Below are 27,417 nucleotides of genomic sequence, written 5' to 3'. Positions count from 1 at the left end.
GAAACAACCCAGCTTCCGTACTTTAACTGTCATTCCTACTTTGTCCTAAAAAGAAATATATGTTGCTCAAGAGAGTAACCAGAATGGTGCAAGTATTTTATCCACATAAAAGAAGAATGAATAAAAGGAACTAAAGAAGTTGAATCTAGGGAAATGAAGGCCCAGAAGGATTATGGTGACGGTCCTCAAACTTTTGAAGGGCTACTTTGGGGAAGAGAGATTGAAAGTGGGGTCAAGGAGTAGACAGACAGTGAAATAGGAATGCTTTCTAATAGTTAGGTTTTTCCAAAGATAGAATTGGCTTCCTTGAGGAGGAATGTGATCCAGTATAAGCTGACCGATCACTGAGGAAGATGTTATGGAGTAGTTTAATTACACATTTAAATTGCTTCCAACCATGAGAAGCTATTTCTGTCCTTTTATATGTATAATATTTCTACTCTAAATCCCTTCATTGACTGAATATATGTGTTAAGCTAGAGAAACAAACAATCATATTGCTTACTAACTGCTGCTTACCTTTTCCCTCTGTTAACATCCCCCCAAAAGTAAAGTATTTTAATATTATAGTCACCTTGACAACAGAAGTGTCTGTTTTAATAGCTTTCAGTAACATTATTCAAAGAGAATCTATTGTCCACTAAAGTGAGGGGAACAGTCTTCGGCATTCTCTTTCTTTTCCAACCTCAAAGAGTTTAGGATTAAACATGTGCTTTGAAATTAAAATCACTGTGAATTTGCTGAGTAAGAGAACATCCAGAAAGTTTTCACTTAGCATAATGTAGAAAAAATATATTTTTCTCTGCGACGTACATGAAAAGTTTCACCAACTAAAAGGCATGGCTCAAATTTTACAATCGTCTATAATTTCAAACAATTCAGTATCTATTTATATATATTTTATCCCTGTGTGTAAGGTGTTGGGGTTGCCGTGGAATCAGATTTAGTGAATTGCTATTCATGAATAATAATTGACAAATAATTCACTAGAGAATTATTATTAATCATGGGAGGATATTACACATGTGAAACTTATCCAAGGCAGAAAAAAAGTCAAAAAGAACTACAATGGGGAATCCATTGGACATAATTCTTACACTCAAGGAACAACCTTCCAATAAGGAGCACAATCTTTGACTTAAAACTGTCCTGGTTATTTTTAATTGGTTTGCCTATTTCTAATAATAAAGAGTAGCATCTAACTAAATATTTCCTGTGTACAGGCTCCATGCCAAGCTCTTCACATTTACTGTCTTCTTTCATCCTTAAAACACACTGAAGAGTTGATATTATTATTTTCCCCATTCCATATTATCAGAAAACTGAAGCTTAAGGAAGTTAGATATCATTCCTAAGGTTATATAGTTGGTATTAAAACAGAGCAAGGGGGACTTCCCTGGTGGTCCAGTGGTGAAGACTCCCCGCTTCCACTGCAGGGGGAATGGGTTCAATCCCTGGTGGGTTTGATCCCTGGTTCAAGAACTAAGATCCCGCATACCATGAGGCGCGGCCAAAACAAACAAACCAACAAAAAAACAAAGCAAGGAATCTGAGTTTGACTCTAGTGTATGAGCTAGTCACCTATCTGCTGTGTTACATGTTTTGATGGCCCTAATGCTAATGTAATTATTTTATTTAGAATAAATTTATGTAAAAACAATTTAAAACCTTTTTGCTTCCCAATTACTTCCCTTCCATTAAAGGTTAAGTCAACCACTCAAGCTTAGAAGGTTACACTCACCCCGTTTGTGAAGGAGAACACTGGCATGCCGACGTCCATTTCCATTTTCAACATAACAGGAGTAATTTCCCAAGTCACCTTCTTCTACAGAGTCCACAATTAATGAGATGGAAACTTCCTGTTCCCCAAGATGCTCCTTGAGGATTCTAAAATATAAAGCGAAACGAAACAAAAAACCCCACACAAACATACACATACATGAAAAAGAAAAACATTTAGATGAATCTGAATCTGATGTGAAAAAACCTACAGCATCTGTGCTTCAAATTTGGTCATGGATTAATGCTATCTTAATTAAATTATATCATGCCCTTTTCTTCTTCACTTCTAATAAGGAAGCTTGTCTTTGTAGATGCTAATTAAGTTGCAGTTAATTATCTCTCTTAGCAGGACAATCACACTATCATAATAAAGAGGTGAGAGAGACCTTGAAGAAAAGTATACAAATTGCTTTCCCTTTAAGAAGAAATATGATGTAAGGGTGAGATAAGAAATTCTAATGTCTTCGGCTGGAGGACTAATTATCTACCAGGTTAGTTTAAAAAAATAAAAGGAAAGAATAGAAAATTTCTGAGCTATTTTGACATTTCAATTGAAACCTCTAGCCTATTTTTTTTTAATGGTGCAAATCAATTCCTATTTTAAAAGAAACATGAAATTACAAAACTGTAGACTAAATGTTTGATGAAGTGTTTAATTCTGACATTTAAAATTAATGGTAAACGCTCACTAATCTCAGTGTCAAGGATTTTAGCAATCTTTTTAGAACAAATGGAAAACTTCAAAGTAAGCCTCCCTTTCCTTGCTCACAAAGTTTCCACCTCTACCCTCCCACCTGCTTGGTAACTCATTTCTGCACAATACTTCCTAATGCAGAAATAAAGAAAAATACCTTTCTAGAACATTCCCTGAGCACCCACAACAGGAGAGAGTGGAAAAGTTAGGAGGTTTATTATCCTTCTTTAACCTTAGCATTTCAGAGTGTATGGGTATGAGATAATAGTGAAGTTTTGAACATGAGAAATAGCAGAGGAACATTTTAGTACATACTGGAGAATTGCTCATTTGGGCATTTCAGAACCCAACTGCAGTGCAATATTCTTGTGTATTTGTTGCCAGGAAGAAAATTCCAGTAGAAATAATCTTATATGACAGTTCTATAGGTTTTTATTTTCTATCGAAAACCTTTTTCTCTTATACCTTTCATCAAGTTTTAAAACTCCTCACATTTAAGAAGAAGAATTTAGTTAAAATGATCATATATACCCAGAAGAGGTGATCTTTAGATGGGAGAATGTTTACAATTGATCAGTATTTTGATTCACTTATAGCTTATTTATTAATGTATTTGCCAATTTACATTATGATTAAAAATGAGTATCTGTGTATAAGCCTACTTTGGGTCATAATTGAATACCTCAATATTTAAAAGTAAATGAACAAATACATTAATTATTTTTTTTAAAAAAGCAAGAGGCTTAAGCATGATGCCCTCAAAATCGATTGTATTTTAATTATTCACTATTATTCCCACTATATTAATGTTTAGACCTTAAAGTCAGACTAAAAAAGGTGATAAAAACATTTTTTGTATCCTTTATCATTCCTATCAAGTGCTTTATAGTCAACATGATGCCTAAAATATGTAAAAACATATAAAAGGAAGTTAGAAAGATTGCGTTTGGTTGAATCCTAGAAACCTGTTAATATCTTCTCTCAACAATTAAGAAAAAGAGCTCTTATAAACCGAAGGCATAATATCACATTTTCCGTGTTTTTTTTTAAACATCTTTATTGGAGTATAATTGCTTTACAATGAATGGTGTATTAGTTTCTGCTTTATAACAAAGTGAATCAGCTATACATATACATATATCCCCATATCCCCTCCCTCTTGCGTCTCCCTCCCACCCTCCCTATCCCACCCCTCTAGGTGGTCACAAAACACCAAGCTGATCTCCCTGTGCTATATGGCTGCTTCCCACTAGCTATCGGTTTTACATTTGGTAGTGTATATATGTCCATGCCACTCTCTCACTTCGTCCCAGCTTACCCTCCCCACTCCCCGTATCCTCAAGTCCATTCTCTACGTCTGCGTCTTTATTCCTGTCCTGCCCCTAGGTTCTTCAGGACCTTTTTTTGTTTTTTTTTTGTTTTTAGATTCCATATATATGTGTTAGCATACAGTATTTGTTTTTCTCTTTCTGACTTACTTCACTCTGTATGACAGATTCTAGGTCCATCCACCTCACTACAAATAACTCAATTTCGTTTCCCTTTATGGCTGAGTAATATTCCATTGTATATATGTGTCACATCTTCCTTATCCATTCATCTGTCAATGGACACTTAGGTTGCTTCCATGTCCTGGCTATTGTAAACAGAGCTGCAGTGAACATTGTGGTACATGACTCTTTTTGAATTATGCTTTTCTCAGGGTATATGCCCAGTAGTGGGATTGCTGGGTCATATGGTAGTTCTATTTGCAGTTTTTTAAGGAAACCCCATACTGTTCTACATAGTGGCTGTATCATCTGATCTCAGACATTTTCCATATTTGATGCTATTTTGGTCTCTCTCACACTCAGTTTATTCCTTAGTGAAAAACTCCTTTTTAATTCTCTTAAATTCTTTGCAAATGGCACTCCTGTTTGACAATTTCATAGTCACTCTCTGAAGACTATTTTGCCTCTTTGCCACTAAATGTTGCAATATTTTTATTATAATAGTAAAACACTCCCCCAAACCCCTTCTTTTCTTTTAGTTCACTTTCTATTCACTAAGAGAACAAAAGTTAATCTTGATTGTATAAGTTAAAAGACAAAAATTACTTTACCTAATGTCACTTTCCCAAACTCGATTTTCATCCAGATCTTCAATAAACTTCTCTCCTTTCATCCAGTATATTAAAGGACTGACATCTCCACTGTACCCAAAGAAAGCTCTGCAGGTTAGATTAGCTGAATCGCCTGTTGAGAGAAGTGATGAAAATGTGTTATAAAACCGTTTGTACACTCTTATTTTAGGCAAAGTGGCAGGTAACATTTTAATCACTTCATTGTTTTAATGAAGCATCTTTCTAAAGTCACATTTTTCAGATGTTTTCTATCTTTGTCAAATTCATGTGGGCTTTTGACAGCTTATTTAGTGGAAAGTGAATTACTTATAAGATTTTGAAGAACACTGGTTGGTTATTTCATAGAAGGTTCTTCCATTTAAGTTTGCCTGATATTTCCACATGATTAAATTGAGGTTATGAATTATTGGGAATGGTACCATGGAGGTGACGTGCCCTTCTCAAAGCATGATATCAGACAGTACATAATGTTGATAATATAAGATTTTATAAAGCAGGTAGAAGATGTTTCTCAGTCCTGAATGTGGAAAACAGAAAGAGAACAAAATCTTTTCATGGGAAAGATATGAAATTGTAAAATGCAGGATTCCCTAAAAATGTTATTAAAATATTTGTACTATATGAGGAATAGTATTTTAATTAAGGAAACCAACACACGCTCAGGTAAAAAAGCGCATTAAAATACAAATGAACAACTCCTGACAATAAATATTTGGGATGTTTATAAGATGTAAAATCAATAATACTACTGTGGAGATGAGTTTCTTCCAATATGCTACTCAAGAGAGACCACTATAATGGTGAATACAGATTGGTTGATTACTTAATAAGGTAAGTGGAGGTCCCTGACTGAAAAGTGGAAGCGAATTTAATGCCTGCAGAAAATAAGGCGTATTTCTGGACAGGTAATGTGATTTTGCAAACACCTGGTTTCCCCAAGCCTCAGGTGGCATTAGAGAACTGAAATACACCAGCACCATTATAGTTTTAAGGTCTTGCTGTCTCCAAGTAGAGCTAGAAAATGCGGGGTGGGATAGAGACCTGTGGAGACCTACTCCAGCTTAGACTGGAGCAGGGGAACTCACAAGGATGAGGACTACATGAAGGGCTGAAAACTAGGCTCCAGGGATACCTTTATAGGCATCTGAAGTAAGGAAACTTTCTTCATTTCATAAATTCCTGAGAATATTCTAGAGGACTCTGACAACTCTGACTTTAAGGTGAAGAGAACGAGGTTCCTAAAGACTGCAAGCCTCACAGCTAAACTATGAGTTAATAGTGCACACCTCGTGAAACGGGGCTTACAAGTGATTCTACAATATGAACCCAGGGCAAAGCACAATGCAGTTACAGATGCATTCTTTCTAAGTCCTGGTATGGGTCAACCTATACGTAAAATTTATTCTCCAAGTTCCACAACAAGAAAATTTTTATTGGATAAAATTTGTATTATTATTTTACTTATGTCCACTGTGTAAGAATAGTTCATAACTAAGTTCTTGCTGTTCTAATATTTCTAAGGTGCATGATATAGCCTTTCCTTTTATGTTATGCTTGTTTATGTCTGAATGTTCTCCAACTAAGTGATTCCTTATGGACTTTGATTCTATATACAATAACCGTTATTAGTGACCAGATAAGTCCAGAAAATGTCTACAAACTTTTAAGAGGCAAAATGCAGCTTTTTATTTTTTCTTGCTGTACGCGGGCCTATCACTGCTGCGGCCTCTCCCGCTGCGGAGCACGGGCTCCGGACACGCAGGCTCAGCGGCCATGGCTCACGGGCCCAGCCGCTCCGCTGCATGTGGGATCTTCCCAGACCGGGGCACGAATCAGTGTCCCCTGCATCGGCAGGCGGACTCTCAACAACTGCGCCACCAGAGAAGCCCAAATGCAGCTTTAAATAGGTTCCTTTACTATTAATTTTGTTTGTTTCTTTAAAATTTATCCTTCTTTCTTTCATCTTTTTTTTAATACAGCAGGTTCTTATTAGTCATCAATTTTATACACATCAGTGTATACTTGTCAATCCCAATCGCCCAATTCAGCACACCACCATCCCCACACCCCCGTGTCTTTCCCCCCTTAGTGTCCATACATTTGTTCTCTACATCTGTGTCTCAACTTCTGCCCTTTAAACCGGTTCATCTGTACCATTTTTTTAGGTTCCACATACATGCATTAATATACGATATTTGTTTTTCTCTTTCTGACATACTTCACTCTGTATGACAGTCTCTAGATCCCAGGGACAGATGATGCACTTCCACTCAATAAGGATAGATAGAGATTCATAAGCACAACCAGGAAAATTAGGAAAATATAATTAGCAAATTTTGGTTAGAAAGTTAATTAGGCAATTAGGAAACAGGAATTAGGAAAATAAAAATAATATGACTGTGTTTGTAACTCAGGCTGATGAAGCAGGACATGCCAGTTACATAACAGGCTTTTAGCATCTGAGTTTTATGAGTAGTCCATCCATGATCTATTTCACATTCTCACGCTTTTTAACGTTATATTCTTTGCTTTAAATTCTCCTCATTTCCACCTAGTAAACTACTCCTCATCCATTAAGTCCCAACTCAAATAGCACCTCTTCACTCCGTCTTTTCTCCTCTCTAGTCCTTGGAACATATCTGTACTTTATCATAATATATTCCTCACAATAGTTGGTTTGTTTGCATGTCTAGTCCAGCAACTAGGATATTCGCTCCCCAAAGGCAGAAATTACATCTGTAACTACCTTTGTATATTACTAGACCCATTACAGCGTGTTGAATATATTGGCAACTCAATAAATGATTTCAAATTAATAACCTGCTTAATATCTCTTGTACTTGCATTTTTCCTTGAATTCTTTTTTCAAAGCTTCATTAATTAAAGGTTACATGTCTCCAGCCTATCTCAACAGGCCAAGTCTGTCTTGTAAACTAGTCTTCAACATTCAGAGCCTCCTCATTCAGGCGTTAATTCTCTTGTGGGTCGGAGCTGGCTCACACCAGCCTGTTAAGAATCAGCTATTACATTTTTCAGAAATTCTTTAAGCAGGTTGTTAAACATAGTCATTATTAAAAATTAAATTATAGAAACTTATAATTAGATATACTATATTAAAAACTAAGGTAAAAAATACCCCAAACTCTAACTCTCCTATTTATTTTTCCATATTCTTCTTCTGTGGTATTGGTATGGCAGAAATACCATATAATAGTGTATTACTGCACAGTTCTTCCCAAACGCACAGTAAGTGAGATTATGTTAGTAGCCAGCAATCAGCCATGGTGAGAGTATTTACCCCACGAATTGCCAAATGCTACAAACCAGGCTATGATTTACTGTTTTGCTGATTGTCTGTACTTAAGACAATATGGAGAAAATGTTAATAATGCAGATTAAACTTCAAAGTGTCATGTCTATAGCTGTTACACTGGTAATACTGCAAACATAAAAAAATTCCTCTGGCATCCAAAAATTATCATCTAATTCAGCAAAGGATTTGCTTACATCACTGATGAACAAATGAAGTTCTGACATACATCTCCAATGTTTCACTCTTATTTTCCAATATAAATGAAAATATCAACCACCTATATGGCGGTGTAATTCTCAGAAGGACGCTGGGAGAGCCAATTGTTAAACATATACCAGCACACCACTTTCTATTTTTCATACCTCTTTTGAGGTATATTTCACATATCCTCAATTCACCCACTTAAAATGTACAATTCAATGGTTTTCAGTATATTCGCAGAACTGTGAAATCAGCAGCACAGTCAATGTATATGAGACTTTCATCACCCCAGTAAGAAATCCTGAACCAATTAGCAGTCACTAGTCAGTTCCTCCCAGACCCCTGGGCCTTGGCAATCACTCACCTACTTCTACTTTCTATCTCTATGGACTCGCCTATTCTGGATATCTCATATAAATGAAATCATACAGTATGTGGCTTTTTGTTTTTGCCTTCTTTTGATTAGCTTAATGTTTTCAAGGTTCATCCATGTCACAGTATATATCAATACTTCATTCCTCTTTATGGCTAAATAATATTTCATTGTATGGATATACCACATTTTGTGTATCCATTTATCAATTGATGCACATTTGGGTTGTTTCCACTCTTTGACTATCATGAATAAAGCTGCTTTGAACACTCGTACAAATTTTTGTGTGGACATATGCTTTCATTTCTCTTGGTTATATGTCTAGGAATGGAACTGCTGTGTTATAATTCTATGCTTAAATGTTTGAAGAATTGCCAAACTGTGTTCCAAAGTGGCTGCACCATTTTACGTTCTCACCAGGAATGTATGAGAGTTTTAATTTCTCCACATGCTTGCCAACACTTGTTACCTGTCTTTTTGATTATAGCCATTCTAGTGAATGTGAAGTAGTATTTTTGTGGTTCTTACTATTAATATTAAACCAAAAATTTATTATTACATATAATTATTTTATTAATAACCAGTGTTGTTCAAAATTATAAAAACACTGTCAAGATAAAAGGGTTTTTATTAGACCACAGAATGTAATTATCAACATCATACCTAAAATGCTTATTTCCCCACTTCTGTGCTATAGGCCCTCTGATGTATTTATAATTTTAGTTGAGAATTTATAGGAAATGAATAAACTGTTGAAGGCTTATGCTTTTAAAGAAAAATGATATAAATGCTCAGAAATTGTACCAGACTTAACTCCAGGCAATGTGTTATCAGAACTGAATTATGACCTGGAAACAAAAATTAATTTCACTAATACAACAAAAAAAATTGGGATTTATTAAAGAGTTAAATATTATTATAAAATGTATATACTATCTAGGAGAAAATATATTATTTTATAAATCTGCAGAGGAAAAAAACTCTTTTCTTAGAATTAGAGCCTAGAAGTAACAAGAAAGTTCACGACTGACAGATTTAAATATATAATTAGAAAAGCTTCAGTAGAACAGAAAATAATACAAAGAAAATTAAGACAATAGTGAATGATCACAAATTTTTCTTTATTGTGTTTGTTGTCTAATGTGTATCTGAGTATGCTTTCAATTAAAAAGGAAAAACAATAAAAGGACGCAGCATAGTGCCTAGAAAAATCATTAATAGATTATTCCAGATATTCAACTTTAAAATAATCATAGCCAGATTTTTGTTTTTGGCTGCACCATGTGGCATACAGGATCTTAGTTCCCTGACCAGGGATGGAACCCGTGTCCCCTGCAGTGGAAGCACGGAGTCCTAACCAACAGACTGCCAGGGAAGTCCCCATAGGCAGATTTTGATAGCAACTAGAGGAAAGGTTATTAGTATTGCAACTCCTCATGCTACCATTAACCTTGTTTCTTCTAGCAAATTTCCACTAACTTTCAGGCCAGAGTTTATTTTATACACTCATATGTTCTACAATATCATTTAGTTTAGATGAATATGGCTCCAGATATTATATTTTTTTCTTTACTGAAGCCAGTGAGTCTCGAACTTACTGTCAAAAAAACTTACTCCCACTCTCCCAAAACCAGATGTTGACTCAGCAAGTGTATAGGGTTCCAGGGATTTTCATTTTTAACAAGCACTCCCAGGTGATTTTCATGCAAGTGGTTACAGTTAACTGTCTGGAACAATTTCTTTTTACCTTGAACTCTGTTTAAATTGGAGTTGGGGTTGAGAAAAGCAACAAGATTGAAAAAACATTCCGTCAGGGCTTTTAAGCAGGAAGCAAGGACAGGGAGTCTAGGAAAGAGGGTTCCTAATAATGACAGTGGTGGTTAGAGAAGTTGCTGGCATAGACAAGAAGTAGACTGTACAACTGGGTCACTGATGAGCCAATCTAAGCTATAGAAATATACTAGGTTTCCAAAGGAATGTAGGAAAAACATTTGTGTTTCTGTGGAAAACTACTCATTTTTCTATTGCACACCATTCTGAGTTATCAGATTTTAGCCCTTTCCTGTCTTTGAGTGATTTTTCAACTCTTTGTAACTCTTTGTAGGTAACTGATATGTAAATTCTCTCCTGTCTGGTAGCCATTCGACTTAATTCCCTATCCGCTCCCCTAGCCTTGCTTGCTCCTCACCCCAGGGAAAAATCAATTTTGTCTCTACTTGGAATTTATCTCAGCATTCCTTTCTTCTGTTTAATATACTATTTTGACTTTACCTTTGAATTGGTCATAACACCTGCCTGTTCCCTTCATATCATATGAGCAAAAAATCTTTAACATGTGTTCATTTTAATATCTGTATGAAAGTCGTGATGATACATTTTTCTGAACATTATCTGTTAACAGAAATACAATGCTAGCCTTACTGCTTATTATTACCATTCAAATAAGCCACACACATGATATTCATACATACACATTATGTCTCTGACATGTGTTCGACTACTCAAGGATTTAAGAACACTCTCCTTATTCCTTTCTTTTTTTCCAATAGAAGAATCAGCAATATAATTTTATCTTTACTCTATTTAAGTCCAAACTATTTGACCTGTTATCAAGAGACACTATCCATCTTTTCTATCTTTTGCTCTCTAATTTGCTGTAACATGCAATTTCTGATAAGGCAAGCCTAGCATGTGATTTAGAGAGTCAAGCACCAAAGCTCTCCCTTATCCCCTTCCATTTATATATTGAAAAAAGTCTCCTCTAGTGTGACCTCTGATACCCAAGTGATAACGTTAATACTATTTACTATACATAACCAGAAATACAGGAAATTAGCATTAGAATTCCACAGGTTATAGAAAAGAGTCACATTAATTTCCCCCTCAATTTTGTTTCTTTGTTTTCCTTCAAATAATAACAGAAAAATTTAAGCTATGGCCTGGGGAGCCACACACATCAAATATATCAGTCAGCCAGGGCTGGAGTCCCGAAGATAATGGCATTCTTGCTGTATCAAGTTGATATCTGTAAAAGCTTCAGTAAATTGCACTAAATGCTTCTGCTGCCTTTTTGGCCGAAAGGTGCACTGTCAGCTCAATCTTACCAAGTTCCGAAGGAAGCACTCTAAAATTGGTCATAAAAAATCATTTGTTATCTAAAATGAGAACAATGCTTGTCATACGGCAGGCTTTCAAGTAGGCCACAATGTGAGGGGGCCTTAGAGGAAAAATAATGCATTTTCTCTTCAACAAGCAGATTCCAATCGGCAGTAGGGACACTTGCTATTTAGTGTAACCTTCTTATAACTAGGTATCATTTGGCCATTTCTAAATCTGCTGAGAGCAGAGATTCTCTCTCCACTAGAGGACACTCTCTAACTTATTGAAAAAAAAAAGTTTTCTTTTCAATTAAAAGGAAATTTCTTCCCTAATTAAAAAGCATCAGCATCCAGAGATCTTACTAGTTGGAATGAGGAAATAGTGAGCATTTCGTTCTTAAATAAGATGTTGAATAGTAGGGGGTTTTAATTTCATTTGCACCATTAATCATGGGTATTGAAATTACCCTACGATCACGGTAAAAATAAATGTTTTGCCAAAGACTCTCCATTTAAGATAAAAGCAAAGTGGTTTACAAAACATATTTCTCTTTTGTCATTAGTTAAACTGAATGGCTCCTCTTCCAGAAGACTTTATTCTGAAATGAAGAATCTCTCTCTGTGTCTCTCAGTCTCTCTGTGTGTCTCTCTGTGTGTCTGTGTCTCTGTGTCTGTCTCTGTCTCTCTCTCTCTCTCACACACACACACACACACAGAGAGAGAGAAAGTTCCCTTGCAACTTGCTCAAGACATTTTACCCAAATAAGTATTAGGACCTATGGCACGTAATAGTTGCCAGTAACTAACCACACAGAGTTCTTTGAAAATCAGAGATTTATCTAAGGATCCCAAAAGAAAGGAAAGAAATGGAAGGGATAGGTTATATTAAGCTCATAGTTGAGGTTGTTATTCCTGCAGGATGTAACAACGTCTGCTCAAATTTCAAGGGAACAAAATCACAGAAAAACAAGACATGCACTTTAAAATTTGCTAACCATAATTCAGCTGTAGTGTCAGATTTCCTTATGAAAATGTATTTTGTACTATCTTACAGCATATTTCTGTAGATTTTAAGAACAAACCAACTTATTTTCCTGGCCAGCAGATTGCAAGGGGATTTAAGTAACCACAAATAACCTGGAGTTAAATGAGTTAATGTACATCCACAGTACCCATGGTGAATGAGTGCTCACAAATTGTTACCAATTATTACTATTACTAGTGTTACTGTTACGATGGGACTTAAACTTTTCTATAAGTGATGACTTGTAGTTCATGTATCAAGTTAGGCCAAATTATGCCCTTCAGGAACCTGAGGGCAGCATACTGGAATCTGAATGAATTATTGGGTATATTTCCTACACCTATCAGAGGAAGGAAGGCAGTGGCACAGCCCCTCCAGAATGGAGAGGAAATCTCATGCGTTTGAAAGGAAAGGGTGTACAAAATAGGAATATCATTACTGCATTGTTTTTAGATAGTTCAAAGATTCTTGTAAGGACTCAAATGGTAGCTCTTGATGGCTGCCTTCTAGATGCATGATCCATAAGTTTCTGGCAGTATAGAGGAGCAAAACTTGCCATCCCAAAATGTCTTTTTGGCATATGGATTATTCCGAGCTGAAAACAATCAAGGCCCAAAAGACTCAACAAGAAACTCTGACTATCCCCCTAACTGCCTAAAAGAATTTAGATAGAGATCCTGTTCCTGGAATAGAGCTATCACCAGAGCTATCTGCAAAGAATATGGGCTACGTGTGGTGGGGGAGATTTTAGGCAGAACCTAAAGATAAGAGTCCACTCTGTGTCCCATTGTCTCTGCCTGGCCCAGAAAGCATTTGTTTACAAAGCCTTTGCTTTTCCATCTCCATATGAATTGCCTTCCCTTTCAAGTCCCAAACCAGTATCCCCAACATCCTCTTTTGTCTTTAGCTGAAGATGGTATTTAAGGTGAGGGTTTTGTCCATTTTGGTGAGTTACTCATTTGCTTGGGTCTCTCTCGTGTATACATGTCATTATACTTTTGTTTGATTTTCTCCTGTTAATTCGTCTCACGTCAATTTAATTCTTAGACCAGCCAGAAGAACCTAGAAGAGTAGAAGATAATTTCTTCCTCCCTGAAAGCATCTAGAACAATTAATGGACACCAAGCTGAAGAGGGGGGCTCATCAGGAATCACTAAACATCTGGTGCCACCTGATGACCTCACCCCTGGGAGGTGTGATGTTGCACCTGAGTGTTGAGAAAATGGGTATTAGCTAAAAGAAGTAGGAAACTGATAACTGCTCAGTGGAAAACGTTTAACTGCCAGGGAATGGATTTGCTTACAAATGTTATTCAGAAACTTTTGGTGATGATGGAGAGGAAGTAGGACGATTTGGGGGGATTTTTTTTTTTTTTTTGCGGTACGCGGGCCTCTCACTGTTGTGGCCTCTCCCGTTGCGGAGCACAGGCTCCGGACACACAGGCTCAGCGGCCATGGCTCACGGGCCCAGCCACTCCGCGGCATGTGGGATCTTCCCGGATCGGGGCACGAACCCATGTCCCCTGCATCGGCAGGCGAACTCTCAACCACTGCGCCACCAGGGCAGCCCTCGGGGGGATATTTTTTATTGAGTTAAAATACACATAAAATTCACCATCCTAGCCATTTTTAAATGTACAGGGAAGTAGGGTCACTTTTGCCCATCAGTTGAAAAAGAGGATGGAAAAGAAGATTTGTGGTTTGCTTTCTGCCAAAGACATCAGAACTGCTTATAATTTTATTCATTTCTAAAACTGTTTTGAGTCTTCCACAAGTAGATTTTTTTTTGGGTAATGCACACATTTTTAGGTTTTTGTTGCAGAGGACTTACTAATCTCAAATTTCTGTGATTGCATCTTTCTTTTTTAAAATAAATTTATTTATTTATTTATTTATTTATGGCTGCATTGGGTCTTCATTGCTACACGCGGGCTTTCTCTAGTTGCGGTGAGCGGGAGCTGCTCTTCGTTGCGGTGCACGGGCTTCTTATCGTGGTGGCTTCTCTTGTTGCAGAGCATGGGCTCTAGGTGCATGGGCTTCAGTAGGTGTGGCACGCGGGCTCAACAGTTGTGGCTTGCAGGCTGTAGAGCGCAGGCTCAGTAGTTGTGGCGCACGGGCTTAGTTGCTCCAAGCCATGTGGGATTTTCCCGGACCAGGGCTCAAACCCGTGTCCCCTGCATTGGCAGGCGGATTCTTAACCCCTGCTCCACCAGGGAAGCCCTCTGTGATTGCATCTTGATAAGACATCTCCTTTATTTTTGCTCCATTAATTACACAGCCACTGTACTAAATCCCTCATTGATTCTTTTAACTCTCATGGTGCTTTCTCATCCTTCTGGAGTCTCACATTTTTAAAGCAAATTATTCCATTTTCAGCCTCCAAGTATATTTAAATCATCCATTAACATACATAGAGAAAGCAGTTATCTGTGGCCAGTGATCAGCAAATTCTTTAGAACACAGTATCAAAAGCAATTGAAGCAAGAAAGAGACAGAGGGAGATGAAAACTAGGAATATGAAAAGGAGGAATGAGAGGGAAAGAAAAACGAAAGGAGGAGGAAAGGAAGGGATATTAGTGGAGGTGGTGAAGGGTACTGAAATGTTCACAACAGCTTATCAAGTGTAAGTGTTACATTTAGGTTGCCATGCTCCTGAGTTGACTGTCCTGATAACGGCTTCATCTTTTTTGTGCTTAATCTGTCATCTCCAAACCCTGGCTGATACCTATTGAGGTAAAGACCAATGAACGCCTCCCAGTGTCTATTATCCTTTTTTTTAGTTGGGTACATGGCTACCTAGCTACAGACTATATTTCCTAGGCTCCTTTGCAGGTAGATATGGCCAAATGACAGAGATCAGGCCAATGGGATGCGTGAAGAAGTGATGTCTACAATTTCCCATTCATCTCCTTTATGATGATGCCTCATCCCTGGACTTTCTTTTCCCCTTTCCTGTAGGCTGGAAAGCAGATGGGTCAGTGAACTTGCTTCTGTCATATATATGAAGACAAAATAGTAGAGCAATAAGATGTAAGGGACCTGGATCCCTGAATGACATAATGAAACAGAATCGTCCACCAGTCTGGACTTCCCTGTACTTGTCTATGTGATGAGCGAAATACACATCTAATTTACTGAAGACATTGTATTTTGGGGTCCTTTTGTTATCCAACCAGTACCTCTGCCATCCAACCAGTACCTCTAGAAAGTATTTTTTTCATCTTGTCGCCCAGGTTGCAGTATGGCAGGATAAAATTCATGACACTATGCCAACTAATTTGATCTACTTATTGATGTAGACAAGAACCACATTTATCTCTTGCTAATCCTCTAATAATTTCCCACAATATCTATATACAAAACGCAGAAACAGAAAACTACAAATGCTCTCTCTGAGAAGGAGAATATGACATTAAGAATGAGTCTCCTTTTAAGAAAGGATTTAGCTTTAACTGGAGGAAAACTATAAGGAATTTACTTAGGGGTAATACAGTCAATAGCACCTGTTCTATTTTTGTTTGTTTGTTTGTTCTGGCTGCACTGCACGGCAGTAGAAGCATGGAGTCTTAACCACCGGACCACCAGGAAAGTCCCAATAGCACCTGTTCTAAAGCAAACATAGTACCTTGTGACTTAAAAAGGGTGTTTTGTTTTGTTGCTTTTTAAATGAACTGGCTGCACTAAAATAAAAGGTCCAATTCCAATTACATTTGGCTATATCTGCATTTTAATGAACCCCCCCTAAGTTTCCTAACACTCAGGGTCTTAAGAGATAATCTGGATATTCATAAAGCTTGCTTTTCTTATCTTTTAAAAAATATAAACCATAATCCTTAGGTTTATGTGGCTTTCAAGGTTAATGAAATATTCTTCAGGAGGTTTTATAAGCTTATAAAACATGGCTAATGTAGGACATAATGATAGCTCATGAATGATGTTTATTATTTAAAATGTAAATGAACATTCAGTGAACTCACTATTTTGTGTTTTCTTCATTCCTGCCTACAAGGGCTTTTGTTGGTCAGCATTATATTAAAAGTACTCAGTGTGGGACTTCCCTGGTGGTCCAGTGGCTAAGACTCCGCGCTCCCAATGCAGGGGGCCTGGGTTCGATCCCTGGTCAGGGAACTAGATCCCACATGCTGCAACTAAGAGTTTGCATGCCGCAACTAAGACCCGGCACAGCCAAATAAATACATAAATTAAAAAAAAAAAAGTACTCAGTGTAACTGCTGGTGTTTCATATAGTGCTTTCCTCTGCTTGTCTCTCCTCCACAGTGGCTTAGTAAAACGCTTCTGACAGATTCTGAGCCTAAAATATACCACGAAGTTTGGTTTATTGGTCCACATTTCATAGAAGGAAAAATGATAGCAGTTTGAACAACTGAAGTTCAAAACGGGAGGGAATTTTCTGTGCTGAGTTAATCAGGGAAAGTTTCAGAAGTTGATAGCATTCATAGATATTTTCAATACTTAAAAAAAAATTCACTGTTATTTTCATTTCCAGTCTACGAAAGAGCTATTTCTTTCAGTTCTTTTCATTCTTGAAAAAGACATGTTATTTCTCTTTGGAACCTGTATCTCCCTTCTCAGTCTATTCTACTATTGGTGTCTTTAATATCAATTGAAAGTAACCCTGCTATTCTAACTTTCATGCCTCTTTCCTGATCACAGAACCTTAGGTTCAAGGAGACATTTTTTCCCCCATGCTTAAAAGTACTTTTATTGTCTCTAAACCTGCAATGTCTTGAGAAGCTACAACATTACTCTTAAATTTTCCTTCCTTTTGGGGTTCCCAATCTCACTTTCTAGAACTCAATTCTCTCTCATGGTGTTATCTTTACTCCTGGCCCTTAAACTAAACCAACACCTTATTAAAACTCACACACATATCCCAATACCAGACAGACTGGTTGCTTTTCTGTGAGCTACTGGGAGGTTTTCCACATGATTTTTAATCACAACTGCCTTATGCAAGGCTTGTGAGACACCAATCTAGAAGGTTTATAACCGTCAAGATGTCTTCAATAAAAAAGACTGTAAAGTACCATCTGAGATGTGTCAGCATCTAACAAAGGTTATCGCTTGAGAATATTTTTACAGCTTTCTTACCTAAAGAAGGTATATGATTTTCTGAATTCTATCTTTGTGCCTATCACTATTATTCTGTGATTTTTAATTTATGTTCTAATATTAGCAACTCTCTAGGCGGAAAGTTATAGAAGTATTTAAAATAACTGAATCTTCTTGTCTTTAGGAAAATGACCACTTGTGTCATTCCATAAAGATGATCCACATATTTCTGGACTCATTCACATGACTGGTGCTCTATCTGTAGCTATATTAATAAGTTTGATTTTTTTCCCCTAACACTTGAATCTCATAGAGAATGCCCTTTAGTACACCTAATCGATATAGGTAAAATGTGGCAATTACTTCTACATCTTTTCCAGGAAACCCTGGCTACTTTTACACAGCCTAAGATAGAGGAAGAATAAAGCCATCTGTTCATATCTGGATGATGTTTTATAACAGATTAATTCCTTGGTGTTAGCTGTTGGGATACCCTGTGTTGAAAAGTTAATGGCAAGTTTTGCTGATAGGATGTGGCTTCTGAATCAAACACCATCTTGACTTAGTGAAAATACTCAGTGATCTGACTAACTTGATCAATCTGATATTTTAATTTACCATGACCATGCCCATCACATAGTAAAAAATATAATTATAGCAAAAATTAAGAAAAAATTAATATAGCTATTAAACCTAACCAGATTCTTGTGAGCAGAACTGCAATGCTAAGACATTATTTAATTAGCACTTTTTTCTACCACTATTTAGTCAAAAGATATGCTCCTTAACTTTCTCATCTGAAGTAAGAGAGACTCTTAAGGTTCTGCAGATGAAGATTTAAAGCACTTTTGACACATTTTGGTTACTTCTTTCTTGTCTTCTTTGTCTTTATTTTCCCAAATTTATACAATGTAAAAATAATGCTTTTATAATTGAGGAAAAAATAAATAATAGCATTAAAATGTCATCATATATTCTACTTCAAGGTGTCACAGCAGATCAGGCACCATCTTCCTCCCCTACCTCTTTTCTCCAATAGCTTCCAGTCATAGAAGGCTCTGAGACAAACAACTCTCCCTCAGTCAAGATTAGCTCTGTGACTCTAAATATGCTAAGAAAAGTGCAGTTGTAAAGACTACAGATTAGTGATACTCCTTGGAATCACAGCATTAACATAAGTATTAGAGGAGACATCTTTCTCATCCACAGTTAGGGACTGTGGGTTTTTCCCACACAAATAAAATTTTAAAATCAGCATTGTTGAAAGTGTGTTTATTTTTAGACTTGCCCTCCCCTCTTCATCAACATCTTACTCCAAAAACAGGGGTTTGGTACAGTATGAATGAAACCTTTCCACTTACAGTTTTTTCCCAACAATAAATAAGGTTATACCTTGTAGCAATACTTGCTCTTTTGGGAGAGACAAAGAAGAGGTGTGAACAGTATTTATGCTTTCTCCTTTATTTAAGCCAACACTGTCACTTCCATTTGTTCAAATACTCTCTTAAAATTTTCAGAGAGCATTCTATTTTCACTATAATAATCGAGACTATTCATCTTAGAAAAACAGTGCCTGAAAAAAGGTGGAAAGTTGTCCATCAACAGAGGAATGGATAAAGAAGATGTGGTACATATATACAATGGAATATCACTCAGCCATAAAAAAGAGTGAAATAATGCCATTTGCAGCAACATGGATGGACCCAGACATTGTGATACTGAGTGAAGTAAGTCAGACAGAGAAAGACAAATATCATATGATATCGCTTATATGTGGAATTTAAAAAAAGGCTACAAATGAACTTATCTACAAAACAGAAATCGAGTTACAGATGTAGAAAATAAACTTATGGTTACCAGGGGGTAAGGGGGAGGTAAGGGATAAATTGGAAGATTGGGATTGACACATACACACTGCTATATATAAAATCAATAACTAATAAGGACCTACTGTATAACACAGGGAACTACTCAATACTCTGTAATCGCTTATATGGGAAAAGAATCTAAAAAAGAGTGGATATATGTATAACTGATATACTTTGCCATACACCTGAAACTAACACCACATTGTAAGTCAACTATACCCCGTTAAAAGTTTTCAAAAAAGGGGAAAGTGGACACACTTCCTTTCAATATTAGGAATGGCTGTTTGGGATGGGAGAAAGTAGAGAGGTAAATTGAGTATTTGTATAGATACATGTGAGCAGTGCCCTTGGAACAGTTGTGAAGATAAATAAGCTGATTTTTTTATCCCACCCTCTGATGTCTACATTACTTCCTTCACTTATCCTCTCAGTGCCGGTACGTTCACGAAGCACAATGATTACCAGACACCTTAACCCTAGCGCCTGCCACGGCTTGCCATCTTTGAGACTGCACATTGTGATAGCTTTGTAATATACTGACTTGACTAGGCTGAACTTCATTTCCCAGAATTCCATTTTCTTGTATGTGTCCAGTTAGGGTAGGCTACAAGAGAGATTCTCTCACACTAGTGGAAGGATGGAAAAGAGGTAGCAGCCATTTGGGGTATGAGTGTGTGTGTCTGTGTGTGTGTGTACTTTTTTACTGATATGCTCACTTCACTGACATGGAGTAGCAGTTGTGCCTGAAATTTCTCTTTTCTCCTGGATCTTCTGCCAGTGTCTCCGACTCCTGGACCAGTGGTGTGTGTTTAGCTCTATGATAAAGGGCCCTGGATCATTCTTTCTGGTAAGGTCAAAGGCAACAAGAACTTGACATGGGTTTCAGTCCATCTTAGTGGAGTTCAAGCCTGCTCATGCTCTCCCCACCTGACTGCTTGCCCCGTGGACTGCAAGTCCAGCTCGTGCTCATTGGGTTCTATCTCACTCATTATCTTCCCTTACTGACTTCCTGCCTGTGAACTTCAGACTTCAGCATTAGATGCAGAGATAGCCATGTGAAGGCTGCTTAGCTAACATTCATCATTGTGTAAACCAATTCCCTGCAAATAAATAAATTTATATGTATAAATATATGTGTGTATATGTATTTTATGTTGGCTGTTTCTCCTTTTAACCCTCTTCTCACACTATTTTGCATACATGGATGGGTTCATATATATCAATGACCTTAATGTCTTTACCACCTATATTTTACTGATTTCCAAATCTAAGTCTTTGGCTTGAACTCTTCTCTTGCATGAACATCTCCCACATGCATATCACACTCAACATGTCAGCAATTAAACTTCCCATCTTTCTCCCCCAACTGCTCATTCTTCTGACTTCCCTATTTTGGTGAACATTACCTAACACGCATTAGGCATTCAATAAATCCTTACTGGAAAGTTAAAGAATAAATAAACATGCTCAGAAAAGAGATTTCTCCACTATTAAATGCTGAGAGTGAATAATAGCAGCCTAACGCACACAACTAGCTCTTATTCAAATTAGGTAAAAGGGACATTTCAATGAACAAGACTCAGCCTAATAACCTCTAAGTTTTTTCCTCCAAGTTAGCTGTATTTTTTTCTTTTTGGTTTACAGTTAAAGAACTGATGAAAGATAGAGTCCCTGCCCCCACCATGAAAATATTTACTGTGTTTACAGTTTTAAGGCCCACTGAAATTCATTCACAGACCCAAGAATCCTGGGTTAAGAATCTGTGATCTGGTTAAAATACAATGCTAGAAAACGTTAATTTATATGTGAGCTATAATCTCACAGGAAGGTGTTACGGGATTCGTGCTGCTTTCAGTTATCTTTTTTTGTCCATTTGAGTTAATAGAAATGAAAACCTACAGTTGTTTGTCAAAACAAACATGATTGTCCTACTGGGAATTTCAAAAGCAATAACTAAAATATTGATGATTTATCTGATGACAGTAAAGTAGCAAAAGGTATAAACAAAGTAAGCTATTCTGTTCAAGATATTAAGATATCATTTGTGAGGTTTTATTGTCATAATATTTAGATGGAATTTAATAAATCCATTTAAAAATTGCTTTTATGTGCTAAAAAAGTGAAAACCTGTTATTCTATATTAAAAACAGTGGTCATATCAAATGAATTTTCAACCATTCTTTCTCCAGTTTACCATCTTTTGGGAAAGACAAAATGAATTTTTAAAAAAACAGCTACTTCCCTCAGAATGTGCTTATTCTGAAAACAAAATGCAGTTCCATAATGGAGAATAATGTAAAATAAAAGACAAATATAGTCACAGTAGAATATCAATGAAATATTATCACAGTAGTTGGAAATACATATTTGAGACAAGAAATTTGACAGTAAACTCATTGTGATTATAGTTTCCCCTACGTTCCAGAGTAGGTAGGGCGATTGGGACAGTATTCACAACCTCTTTTTAAATATTTATTTATTTGGCTTCCCCGGGTCTTATTTGCGGCACGTGGGATCTTCGTTGCCGCGTGTGGGATCTTTAGTTGCAACATGCAGGATCTTTAGTTGTGGCATGCGATCTCTTAGTTGTGGCATATGGGATCTAGTTCCCTGCCCAGGGATTGAACCCGGGCCCCCTGCATTGGGAAAGCAGAGTCTTAGCCACTGGACCACCAGGGAAGTCCCCACAACCTCTTTTTTTAAATGTCTGTCCGTCAACAAGTTAACACCTAGGTTGATGCATTAATGAGCAATTAATTGGTTGGCAGAGGCATATGGATGGGGATTACAGAAGGGGATCCCTCTGGCTGTGTCTTTTCATGGAGAGCAAGAAGTGAAATCAGAAAAAAGGAATCTTTGGAAATTTGTTACCTCAAGATTGCAAAATCAGTGTCCCTGGATTAATTAAGAATGTTTTTAATACCTTCCCCAAATATTTTCTCTTTGCATTCTTCAGCATAAAAAATGGAACTTTCTTTAAGTATGTATTGTGTCAGTATATATGTATGTGTGTATATATGTATATATACACACATACATATATATCAATGGATATTAGGTAAAGTAGGAGGTATCTGACCTGTAACTTCAAACAAGAAAGTGAAATCTTAAATGTCAAGATGATTTAAGGCAATGATGCATGGTGACCCCAGTTAATAGTTCATCCACTATAAAAAGGCACATACAGATTCTCTGAAAATACACCATGTAGGCTGAACAAAGCAGGTCCCCAGGTCGATTTTGGTGCCCTGGTCACCAATTTACAATCCGTGTTCTAAAGCATAAATGTAGTAGGTGGAAGCCAGGTCTCTGAGTCAGCTAAATCTATATCCAAATAGGACTCTACCATTTATTATCTCCTTGACCTTAAGCATGTTATGTCATTTAACCTCTCAAATATTTTAACTTTCTCTTTTGCAAGACTGAGTGCAAAAATATTTAACTCCTGGGTTTATGATGAGGATTAAACGTATGAACAAGTTATGTAAAGCACTTAGCACACTGTAAATTAGCACAGAGAACGGTGGGTGTTGGTACTAGTAAAAATAATGGTACACAGTCCTAACGAATATGGTGCCTACTAGGTACCAGGCTGAAAAGTATCTCTTGATAAAACAGAACTACTCTTCTGCTAATAAGAGTCGACATAATTTTCACACCATCATGTTATTTTTCCACCACCCAATTTTTCTAGGCTTTTTGATTTAATAGATTGTCTTGTTTCCCTTCATTCTGTATTAGTCTCCAAAAACACCACTGGAACTCAAGGTTACTTATCCAAAGGATGAAAGAGCAAGTGCTGTCCACTGAAGTGAAGGCTCTCTACTGTTTTGCATTGTTCTGATGAATTTCATCTTGAGATACACCCACTCTTGCCATCTCCTCTTTGCTCAAGTTTTTACCATCTCTAATCTCACTTCAACTTGCTATCTTATCTATCATTCTATGGCTGTCTTTTATTATTTATTTATTTATTTAAATAGACAACTTTGGGGCTTCCCTGGTGGCGCAGTGGTTGAGAGTCCGCCTGCCGATGCAGGGGACACGGGTTCGTGCCCCGGTCTGGGAAGATCCCACATGCCGTGGAGCGGCTAGGCCTGTGAGCCATGGCCGCTGAGCCTGCGCGTCCGGAGCCTGTGCTCCGCAACGGGAGAGGCCACAACAGTGAGAGGCCCACGTACAGCAAAAAAAAAAAAAAAAACCAAAAAAACCATAAATAGACAAATTTGATGTCTTTTTTTTTTTAGTTTGTTCATTTTATTTATTTTTGGCCGCGTTGGGTCTTCTTTGCTGCGTGTGGGCTTTCTCTAATTGCAGTGAGCGGGGTCTACTCTCTTCGTTGTGGTGTGCGGGCTTCTCACTGCGGTGGCTTCTCTTGTTGCAGAGCACGGGCTCTAGGCAGGCGGGCTTCAGTAGTTGTAGCACGTGGGCTCAGTAGTTGTGGCTTGCAGGCTCTAGAGGGCAGGCTCAGTAGTTGTGGTGCACAGGCTTAGTTGCTCCGCGGCATGTGGGATCTTCCTGGACCAGGGCTCAAACCCATGTCCCCTGCATTGGCAGGCGGATTCTTAACCACTGCGTCACCAGGGAAGCCCTATGGGCTGTCTTTTAGAGCTTAGACTTGATCCAGCCCATCCAGAAAAACTTTCTCACATATTTCTACCATTTTACCTCATCATCTTCCCAAGTGGCCACACAAGCCCTTGCTATATCCTCCAGATATGGTCTAAATTCAATCCCTTTCTTCAGCTTCATTACATCTTTTTTATACCCTTGTCTCTTTACCAGATTGTAAACTTATATGCAAGCAAGGGTTGCATCTAAATAAAATTTTATGAACTGTACACCCTCTTATTTTAGCTCCAAGGACTCCTGGGATATCATTAGTGATAGTGTAAAAGTTTCAGAGGTTAAATCCATAAGGAAACACAAGATACTTTTCCTTGTCCTATGAGGATACACTTTATGTTCATTCACAAACAAATAAGCAAACAAGATAACAAATAAACAAACAAAAAACCTTCCAGTCCAGAGAACTATAAAATGCTGTCCTATTTTCAGGAACTACTTACAGTAACATATTCTTCTCAATACTGAAAAAGTAACTGTATACTTAAGTGAGAGTCTAAGGCAGGTAAATTAGAAGCCAAATCTACGCAACCATGTTAAACCACATTTGAGTGAGAAAAGAAAATGTGATATGTAATCAAAGCCACAATATTATATTTAACACTTTCAGAACTTATGAGCAACTATACCTAGATGAGTGCAAAAACTTGTAACTCTGCCTGATGAACTCTCTCCCTACATTATGTTTCAAATCTCTAAGTGTATGAGGTATGTGTAAAATTACTTAATAAAGGCATTCTTGGGCTTCCCTGGTGGCACAGTGGTTAAGAATCCGCCTGCCAGGGCAGGGGACATGGGTTCGAGCCCCGGTCCGGGAAGATCCCCCATGCCATGGAGCAACTAAGCCCGTGTGCCACAACTACTGAGCCTGCGCTCTAGAGCCCGTGAGCCACAACTACTGAGCCCGTGTGCCACAACTACTGAAGTCCGCATACCTAGAGCCCGTGCTCTGCAACAAGAGAAGCCACTGCAATGAGAAGGCCGGGCACCGCAACGAAGAGTAGCCCCCGCTCACCACAACTAGAGAAAGCCCGTGTGCAGCAACGGAGACCCAATGCAGCCAAGAATAAAAATAAATAATAAATACATAAATTTATTTTAAAAAAAAGGTTTTCTATGTCCAGCAAACTCCTTGAAATGGTATTAACAGTCACCCACAATTAATGAAAAACTTTCCAAATCTTCACTGGCTACAGGGTAAAATCTCTTAAGATACATTATACTGGTATTGGACTCACCAGATTTTTCTCTACTTAAAAAAAATCATATTCTCCTATGTAAACTGTAAGATAACTGAGGAAGATTTTCATAGGTGTTGCAACTCACATTATAAATCAAACCATCAAACTGAAAGCTCTTAAGTGAATATTTTTATTTTAACCTGGGCCTCCTATTCATTCCTAACAGTGTGTATAATAATCTTTTGGGTAGGTCTTAGGGAACAGAAGCCCCCTTCTTCAAATCTACATGAATATAACAGTGTCCATCAATGACATCACCAACACATCCAGCTAAATGAGACTTCTTAGAGGAGATTCATAGAATCCTGAACCTCAGAGCTTGTGAGGACTAAAGTTTAGTTTGGAGTAAAAAGCCTTTCAGTGGATACTAATGGTGACAACCCCTCAGTCCCTGCTCATGGCTATTTGGGAAGGTAGGACTCTTATCCTGAATCAAGAAAGAGTCTGGAAACTTAGACCTTCCTCAGTGAGCAGAGGAACAGAGGGAAATCTGGCCTAAAGCAAAGGCTTGACTGTTATTCTATTGGTGTTGGCATCTTTTATAATATTTTTAATGAGTTGATTTGAATAGCTCATAAAAAAGAAACTGAGAGTTAAAGAAACAGAAGGCAGCTTATGCATAAAAAGGGTGGTTACACACGATGGAATGTAGGAATCCCTTTGTCAAGAGGAGGAGGCTAGCACTAAGGAAGCCCTGGTGGTGCTCCAGTACACAGGACTCAGGAACAATGACCCGAGAGAAGGGATTTCAAACCTGGCTGTGTATCACTGTAGCCCAGAAATCAATGAACTATTTATTTAATAAGCTTTCCTGATGACTCAGGTGCATAGCACGTTTTGGAACCTCTGGGTTTTATCTGCTGTGACAGAAATAAACAAATCTGGGATACTAGAGGCAGTGGATGGAGCCTTCTGAGTGAGTGCAATGCCGAGCCCCAGCTGGAACCTGAGCTATCTCGAGTGGATCAGAGTAATCATGAAGGTTTGAACACCCGTATGCCTAGAAATTGTGTCCCAGGAGACCCTCCAAGACTAGCAGGTAGGTCTGGCTCTAAAAGGTGGGCAGAATTTATGAGAAAAATATGAACTGGAGTCGTGGGATGGCTAAAACCAGGTGAAGTTGGGATAAATAAATAAGCCTTGATTTCTCAGTGGTAGGAGTTGCTAAATAGTACAATATAATTTAATGATCTGTATTTTGGAAAACAGGCATTTTCTCTGGAGGCTATTGAAATGTTGTTAGCATAATTAGGATAAAATCATCATCTTTTTCCTGGGGCAGAATGAATTTGATGGAAGTAGTAGGTCAGGTTTTTGGTTAGCATCGTCTTATTCCAGGGTAAGCATTGCCTTATTCAAAAAGTTCTTCACTCTTTTTTTTTTTTTTAATTTATTTTTGGCTGTGTTGGTTCTTCGTTGCTGTTCATGGGCTTTCTCTAGTTGCAGCAAGCGGGGTCTACTCTTCATTGCGGTGCATGGGCTTCTTATTGCGGTGGCTTCTCTTGTTGCAGAGCACAGGCTCTAGGCGCGCGGGCTTCAGTAGTTGTGCCATGCAGGCTCAGTAATTCGTGGCGCATGGGCTTAGTTGCTCCATGGCATGTGGGATCTTCCCGGACCAGGGCTTGAACCCGTGTCCCCTGCACTGGCAGACAGATTCTTAACCACTGCGTCACCAGGGAAGTCCCAAAAAGTTCTTCACTCTTTGCACCCCAATCACTGTAGCCCGCCTGCATGAGGGGGAGTGGGCTGGGGCTCTTTTGCAACCATTGCTATTTCTGGTATTTAGCTTCAATGGATGCCAGCTGATTTAAAGTTATGGCCTTGCTCCCCGGTTACAAGTTTCCCATTGATTAGAGAAGCTGCTTCCCTTAATTCTCAGGTGGGAATGAATTTAGCTGAAAAATGGAATAGACAGTGGTAGAATAGGAAAAAAAAGCAGAATTTGAACACTACAAAGTGATTTGGACTTTGAAGTTTTCCTCCATCTTTAATATTCTTATTCC

At 37.8% G+C, this 27,417-nt stretch overlaps 1 protein-coding gene across 1 annotated transcript in view; it reads right to left on the bottom strand.

Annotated features, from left to right (window-relative positions):
* The window catches only part of IL1RAPL1 (interleukin 1 receptor accessory protein like 1), a 1,341,257-nt gene that overhangs the window by 41,018 nt on the left and 1,272,822 nt on the right, over window positions 1–27,417 (bottom strand). The window contains exons 8-9 of the mRNA XM_029241535.1: window positions 4,578–4,701; window positions 1,742–1,887 (exon numbers count right to left, since the gene is read on the bottom strand). Of these exons, the coding sequence (XP_029097368.1) occupies window positions 1,742–1,887; window positions 4,578–4,701 (270 nt within the window). The remainder of the gene's footprint in view (window positions 1–1,741; window positions 1,888–4,577; window positions 4,702–27,417) is intronic.

This window comes from Monodon monoceros, unplaced genomic scaffold, assembly GCF_005190385.1.
Source record: "Monodon monoceros isolate NGI ecotype Baffin Bay Population unplaced genomic scaffold, NGI_Narwhal_1 Super_Scaffold_22, whole genome shotgun sequence".
NCBI classification, from domain to species: domain Eukaryota; kingdom Metazoa; phylum Chordata; class Mammalia; order Artiodactyla; family Monodontidae; genus Monodon; species Monodon monoceros.
Note: the sequence above shows the minus strand (reverse complement) of the source record. Positions and strands in the feature narration are given on the sequence as shown.